The sequence below is a fragment of the Arachis hypogaea genome, chromosome 5, assembly GCF_003086295.3.
Source record: "Arachis hypogaea cultivar Tifrunner chromosome 5, arahy.Tifrunner.gnm2.J5K5, whole genome shotgun sequence".
Lineage (NCBI taxonomy): Eukaryota > Viridiplantae > Streptophyta > Magnoliopsida > Fabales > Fabaceae > Arachis > Arachis hypogaea.
This window is the reverse complement of record NC_092040.1, coordinates 107,618,964-107,626,975: the sequence shown is the minus strand read 5'-3', so window position 1 is coordinate 107,626,975 and position 8,012 is coordinate 107,618,964. Positions and strand designations below refer to the sequence as shown.

The 8,012-nt window shown below is 29.8% G+C and overlaps 1 protein-coding gene across 1 annotated transcript; it reads left to right on the top strand.

Moving 5' to 3' along the window:
• Positions 1-3,282: 3,282 nt before the first annotated feature.
• Positions 3,283-5,477, top strand: LOC112802573 (protein JINGUBANG). Its single transcript, XM_025845838.3, has 3 exons — positions 3,283-3,661; positions 4,138-4,475; positions 4,799-5,477. Exons 1-3 carry the CDS (start codon positions 3,334-3,336, stop codon positions 5,384-5,386), a joined length of 1,254 nt encoding a protein of 417 aa, XP_025701623.1. The 5' UTR covers positions 3,283-3,333; the 3' UTR covers positions 5,387-5,477.
• The last annotated feature ends 2,535 nt before the right edge of the window (positions 5,478-8,012 follow it).

Sequence of the window (8,012 nt, the reverse complement as noted above, 5' to 3'; positions counted from 1 at the left end):
CCTATTGCTTTCTTCATTGACATCATTAAGCAAATTAATCTTTTCGATAATATGGTTTCTAAAATTGTCCTCCGACAAACTTTGAACGCCAAATTAGGTATAGCATTACTTCTGTACTGATTACTGAGCCAGGACCTGCTGATACGACATATCATATTCATTTTTAAAATTAAAATAATATGACAAAATGTTATTATCTGGTAGAACTCACTAATATATTTTGTTTATTTTTAAATTAAAATAATTGTATTTGTGTTTAGAAACAGTTTTATATTTTTTTTAAGTTTAAACATCTAGTAAAACGATTAAAAATAATATGAATATATAATTAAATACATAATATATTCTCAAAATAATGACTGATTTATTTGTTTAAAGTAATTTATAATATTTTTTTATTTTAAGATAGATAATAAAAATTTTATTAAGAGAAAATAGGATATAATATATGCTTACTTTTATCTTGTCAAAAAAAAAAGACACAAAACAGTATTTATCGATGTTATTTTAACACTTAATTTCTCAAATTAAAAATAAAATTAAGTACATAAAGAATATAATCTAAACATTAAAAAAACTCAATAATTAAATTAAATAATTGATATAATAAATTAATTACAATTGTTTAGCTTAATAAAATAAGTTAAATAAATAAAAATATCGTATAAATATATCATGTAAAAATTATAATATTTTTAAAAATTGTTAATCAAAATACATAAAGCGAATAAATTAATACAAATTGAGATAAAATTAATTTATTTATTATAGTTAAATTAAATAATTAATTACAAATAATTAATATTATAAAATAAAATATTAAATAATTGATATTTATCTTAATTAAATTAAATAAATAATTAATTAATTATGATACTTTTAAAAATTATTAATTAAAATACATAAGACAAAAATATTAATATAAATTAAAACAAAATTATTTTATTTATTTCAGTTCAAATCAAATAATTGATTAGCTATAATTTAATACGATCGAACAAAATATTAAATAATTTAATATTTATTTTAGTTATATCAAATAATTAACTAATATATTTAAATAAATCAAATCAAATCAATTAAATTTTTTTAAGAATATTTTATATTAATTATGTTATTAATTAAAGAAATTTAATTTTAAAATATATAATAGATATAATGGATAATAACAAATTGTAATTAGTTGGATTCATTACTTTTTTGAAAATATATTTGCTTTGAGAACTTTGTCCCCGTGTGTGCGTGTGTATGTTTTTCTTTTTCTTATTTGTTTTAAATATCAAGTTGGTCTGCGACAATTTTTCTGTTGGATATATATTTTACTTTTACTTTTTTTTAGGTTCAAACTTCCTGTATAAAATGTAAATAACTTTTAGTTATTTTTTCTGTTAGATATAAATTTTGTTATAATAATTTTTATTGTAATTGTTACATATTATAAATGAATATTATTTATTTTAAATGATAAATTTAGTATTTACCATTTTTCTAATAATAGACAAAGTTATTTTTTCATCATATATACGTCATCTAATCCCTTAATATACAAAATGATGAATAATATATTATTTTTTTTTTTCAATTGAATTAAAGTAAATTTTTCAAATTAAATTGTGAAGAAAATTGTTTTCCTATACTTATATGGTATGTAAAAAATAGTAAAAATAAAATTATTCTATATGACAACTGTGAGAAACTAATTGAAGGTTTACTATTCTTTTAATTTGGAATTTACCTATCAAACAAGAGAACAAATAAGATTTCTGCCAACACTACTTTCCAATGGGCGAAAAGGATTATAGGAAGGACAACAGAGATTTTGAGAGTGACGACCCATTATATTATTATTATTATTATTATTATCATCATTATTAAGAAAGATATGTATGTATGTGCCTTCATTATACCCACCCTCCCCAACACTCCCTTGTGACTTGTTTGCCCGTCTAATGCGTTCAAAGTTGTTCTCATTTTCTATAATGGCTTTTTTATTTAGTAGAGAGATGGATATGTAATTATTTTCGTTTAAAGTTGATATGGAGAATTATTATCAAATAATTTTTATATAAAAATAAATTCACGTGGACGTGAGTTTTTACCTTTTGACACATTCAGGACCAATCTAGCTTCTCCTCCATGCCCCACATACACACCCAACTCCGATTTTACTGGATCATCAATATCACTAGGCACTATCTAGCTAACTGCTGTTGCTTTATCCTACTCTTATTTTTGTTGCTTAACTACTCTTAGTATCTAGCTCTCCTATCAAATATATATATCCCAATTGAATTACTCGTATCTTGTCCTATTATAGTTAAGGCTTAATTGAAATTACATGAAAAAGTAGAAGATCCCAATAAACTTTTTTGAGAGAGGTATTTTAAGATTGAAGAATGAAACCTTAAGAAGAGGAATTATTTTCCTTTTTTGTTGTTTGAGTAACAACATGATTCTTTCAAATTCTTTAAAATTTTGACGAAATTAGATCAAATATATTCTGTCTTAACTTTGTCAATCCAAACCATATAAATTTACGAAATTTATTTGTACTCTATTATTTTACTCTAAGAACTCGGTTTCTTTTGTTTTTTTGTTTATCCCGAGAAAGACTTGCAATTTAAAAAGAAAAAAGTTCAAAGCAAAATCATTTATGTAACAAATCTAACACACCCTAAAATAGAAATTCAAACTTCATGTAATAAAATAAAAAAAATATTATATTTATACTAAAAATAATGCTACATACACATTTCAATTTTTTTTGTTAATTAAGATTAATTAAAGAAGTGTGCTAAGAGCAATGAGTAATAGCTCAAATGGCATATTCTCTCCATACTCAATTAAGAGGTTGCGGGTTCGAATCTCCTATCTTTGGTAAAAAAAAAAGAGTGTTAGGGACAGCAACTTCTGATTCCTAGACTTTTTCTTAATTAAATTAATCTAACATAACAGAAATTAACTATAACTAATATTATTTTAAATTTTATTATTTAATTTATTTAGATTTAATTTATAAAAAATTTAAATATATAATATTATTCTTATACGAAAAACTAATCATTAAATTAATTATTATATATTTATTTATAAATACATATATTATTTAACTTATTTTTAATATACATCCTATATAAATAACTAATTTAATAATTAATTTTTAGTATGCACTAAGTATAATTTCTGTAAAATACATAAGCACCAATTACACAAGTAGGCCACACGTTGTTGTTACTTGTTTCTGCCTAGCTTATATATATATAAAAGCTCATTTCGCTTTCTATGCATACTATTATTTTTCTCTTAATAACCTTGACCATGTGATGATGAATCATGGAATACCCGCGATCTTATAGTAGCTCTTCCTCATCTTCTCATTATTTCAACAACCATCTTCAAGAAGAAGAAGAGAGACTAAACTCAGTTACTTCTCTTAATTACTCACAATCCCATTATCACCCTTCCACAGCCGCATACCACCACTGCCTCGCCACGCTCAAAGGCCACACTTCTTCCTACGTCTCCTCCCTAACTCTTTCTGGAAACTTCCTCTATACTGGCTCTTCGGATCGTGAAATCAGATCATGGGACCGCTCCCTTCTCCAATCCGAATTTGACCACCACTCAAGTTCAGCCGCCAACATGGTACTTGCCGGAAAAGGTACACTGCTATATATTATGAAGCAACACTTAATTATCTTCACGAACCAGACAATGTTATCTTTCATCAAATTTGTAAAGTGAAAAAATGAGAATGTTAACCTTGAATTAATTAAGATAATAGGATCCACCTATAGTGTAAATTATAAATTTAATAGTGATTAAAGCCTTACTCTATCACTTTATAATTCTCCTCATTTTATAAGATCTTTACAAGGCAGTCGGCTTCAAAAGATCATTTGGGGCTTAGTAAGCAAGGTGTGACTCTAATTAATCCTCTTTTTGTGAACAATGCTTTCTTAAATTGCCACAACTTGTTATCTAATACTATAATTCGTATATCTTGATATTTCAAATTTTCACTAATTAGTGATTATTCAAATTGTATTTTTTAAAAAATATAAAATCAATCATTATTAATTATAGTTGTTTAAAGTTGGTTTATATTTTTTTTCATATATTAATTTTACAACACAGGAGCTGTGAAGTCACTAGTAGTTCAATCAGACATGCTCTTTAGCGCTCATCAAGACCACAAAATCCGGGTCTGGAAGATAAGAAGCCACGACAATGAAGCGCATAATCAGAAATGTACTCGAGTAGCGACGCTCCCCACGCTCGGGGACCGCGCCACCAAGGTGCTGATTCCCAAGAACCATGTCCAGATACGGAGGCACAAGAAGTCCACTTGGGTTCACCACGTCGACACCGTTTCTGTCCTCGCCTTGTCCGGCGACGGCGCCCTGCTTTACTCTGTTTCGTGGGACAGGACAATCAAAATCTGGAGAACAAGGGACTTTACATGTTTGGAATCGGTTAGCAACGTCACTCTCATACAAAAATATTTCATTTTGAATTTTTTATCATCACTCGTGTATGCAAAACTCGTGTGTCGCATCATATTCATTTTCAGTTTGGCTACTCCAAGGAAGATTTAATGATTATCATCATGTGAAAACCTATCATTTTCTTATTCGATAAAAAAATGTTAGAGTTATTAAAATTTATTATTTTTTGTTATTAATTAAATATTAATATTTAAAAATATAAAATAAAACATATTGATAAATTACTAAACTAAAAAAATTGAATTGATAGTTAAATATATTGATAAATTACTAAACTTTTATATTGATAGGTGAACAACGCACACGAGGACGCCATAAACGCAATGGCGGTTTCCACAGATGGACTTGTTTACAGTGGTTCAGCGGATAAGAAGATCAAGGTGTGGAAGAGAGTGGAAGGAGAAAAGAAACACATTCTAGTGGACATCTTAGAGAAGCACAACTCAGGGATAAATGCCTTGGCTCTCAGCTGTGATGAAACTCTCTTGTATTCAGGTGCATGTGACAGGTCAATATTGGTTTGGGAGAAAAGAGAGGCGGTGGAAGAAGAAGAAGAAGAAGGAGGAGGGTATAATGGTAAAATGGTAGTGGTTGGTAAACTGAAAGGGCACACCAAGTCCATATTGTGCCTTGCTGTGGTATCTGATTTGGTGTGTAGTGGTTCTGCTGACAAAACAATTAGGGTGTGGAGGAAGGGTAATAATAACAATGAATATTCTTGTTTGGCTGTTCTGGAAGGGCATAATGGTCCAGTTAAGTGCTTGACTACGGTCGTTGATGATGGTGATCCATGTGATGAAGGTTCTTCTTTTCTAGTCTATAGTGGCAGCTTGGATTGTGATGTTAAGGTGTGGAAGATTTTTGTTCCTCCACTCTAAATTATTCTATAATAGGACATGTAATTCTTCCTTTTCTGACTTTTTGGTACATTAAATGTATGATTTTGAGCTCCCTCCCTTTTTCTTTCAATTCTTTATTTTATTTTATTTTATCTGCTTATGTTCCCAGTCCTAACCCTTTATTTGTCTTTTAAGAGTTTAGCAGAGTTTAATTCTCATTCATTGCATTGATTGAAGGTGCCTGATTCAATACTCCTAGAAACCAACTTTAAAGAAGGATCAGAGATGAAGGAAAGCAAAATGAACAGAATAATAATAAGAAACGGAAAAAGAAAATCTCGAAATTTGTATTCGAAAGAATAGAGAATATGTAGATGCAGGAACTAACTTTGAGTGTATAGTGTATAGCAATTTTACTGGTAATTTTATCTCTTTTGACTGGAAAACTGTGCGTGGAAATGAATTAACCAAGCAGATGACAGACGATTCTAGATGTTCACTTGTTTACTACACTGATAGCCTAATATGATTTTATGTGTTCAGCACGTTAATGCGCAACACAATATTGTATTGTATTTTATTTCTTTACACCTAACTCAGAATTATTATTTAAATTAGTTTTTACACCAACAATTATTGAATCAGTAGAATTAGAAATTCAAATTAAAAGTTCAAAGATTAACCAATAGTTAACTGAAATTAAATCAAATATAATAAATAATATATATTTATATATTCAATATATAATTAAAAAAAATGATTTTCTTGTTATCTTAAATAATTGCTAACAAATAATATTAGTTCGACCAATTAATTAGATTTTAATTAGTTTATTGTCAAATAATTTTTACTTTAAATGAAACCAATCTGGTGACCGATTCTTAATTAACCGAGTCAAATCAATCGATTTAATTCAGTTCTCAAAATCATACCTTACACATAACTCTTCCAACAACATTTCTCTTATTATGACTATCTTCCTGCAGTTGCTAGCCAAAATAATTAAAAAGAAACCTTAAACTTGATATAGAAAAATTGGCTTTTTTGTTTTAAATAAAACTGTTCATATTTCCCAATTTAAATATCTAGGAGTTTTTGTGTAGCTCAAACCAGAATTCTTAAGTTATCATGCAAACTAGAATGGCTAATACTTTAAAAAAGAAGACGAAATTAGAGAGAAATGAACAAATGTAGAATTGTGTTTAGTATATACTAACATGTACAATTGAGTATCATATAGCTAAGACCAGGACAACTTTCTTGCAACTAATAAGCTAAATTAGGCCTATGTAGTGCTTGTGTTAATCCATGAATGGTTTTGTATGCAGTATTTTGTGGAGTTAAACCCCAAAATGGTCTCTGAGATTGACGTTTTGCACTGAAATCGTCCCTGAGATTTCAATTGCATCAATTACGTCCCTGAGATTGAAAAAAATGCACCATAGTAGTCCCTGACCCATTTTTCATTAACGACGTGATGACATGGCATGATGACGTGGACTGTAAGTGACACGTGTCACTTCATGATTTGACCACGTGTAATGGTAGGATGATGTGGTGACCAGTGATACGTGGCATGCTGACGTGGATAGTTGTGTCATGTGTCACAATGTTATTTGGCCACGTGTCTAGTTGTGCCACGTGTTGCAACAATATTCGTCCATGTGTCATCCATTATGTCATCGTTGTATATGCACCAAATTAGTCCCTCACTTTGCATTAAGTGACTCATTTTAGTTCCTGAAATTGAATGTCGTGCACCAAACTAGTCCCTTCACCAAACATAAATGTGTATCAATGATTAAGGCCCAATTTGAGTAAATAACTCAAATATGTTCTTACTAGCAAGGAAAAACCACACATTCATACACAAAAAATATAAAATACATGCATAGACTAGAAATAGAAAACACTCATGCATGAAGTTGAAAACAAAGAAGACATTTCAAAATAACAAGAACTTAACCACCTTGCTTCAATTGTCACTATTTTCTTCATTGTTGGCTTCATTGTCTCTTGGTCCCCACACGTTTAGTGGCATCTGCATGGGTCCTTGATTCCCAGAACCCTTGCCCCTCCATACTTTTCCACACTCTCTCTTCATGGATGAGTTGAACCTCTCCCATTTCATGTACAAGTTTCTTTGCTATTCTTGGGTATGGTAGTAAAGTTGGATGCACTTCCTGAAGCCCTACACATAAGTAGCCCAGCTTTGCTTGAACATTCAACTCACCTTCCACTCGGTTTCCATGTCTGCATTCCTCTAAATGCCTAAACTCTCTAAACTCTCTGTGTTGTTGATTTTGCAACTCAAGCACTGTTGAATTTGTGCTTGTTGGTCTTCGGTATTGGAGTTGTCGTTCTTGGAATTTCAATTATTATTCGGAAATGCCTTGCAAAACTCTTTGAATCTGGCTCCAATTGAATTGATTCCCATCTTGAACTTGTTATGGTAGTACATGGTCTTGACTTGTTCCTTCTTGTTGAGGAGGTGAAGCTTGTGGTCCTTGTGGAACTTGTGTAATTACCGTCCTTGGTGGTCTTCTCTGGACTTGGCTCAACATTACTTTTTCTATTTTTTTCTAGAGTGATTGGTTTGGCTACTTGCACTCTGTTGTCATCATCATCTTCAAAAATAACCCCTGCTTGTTGGCAGAGACGATGA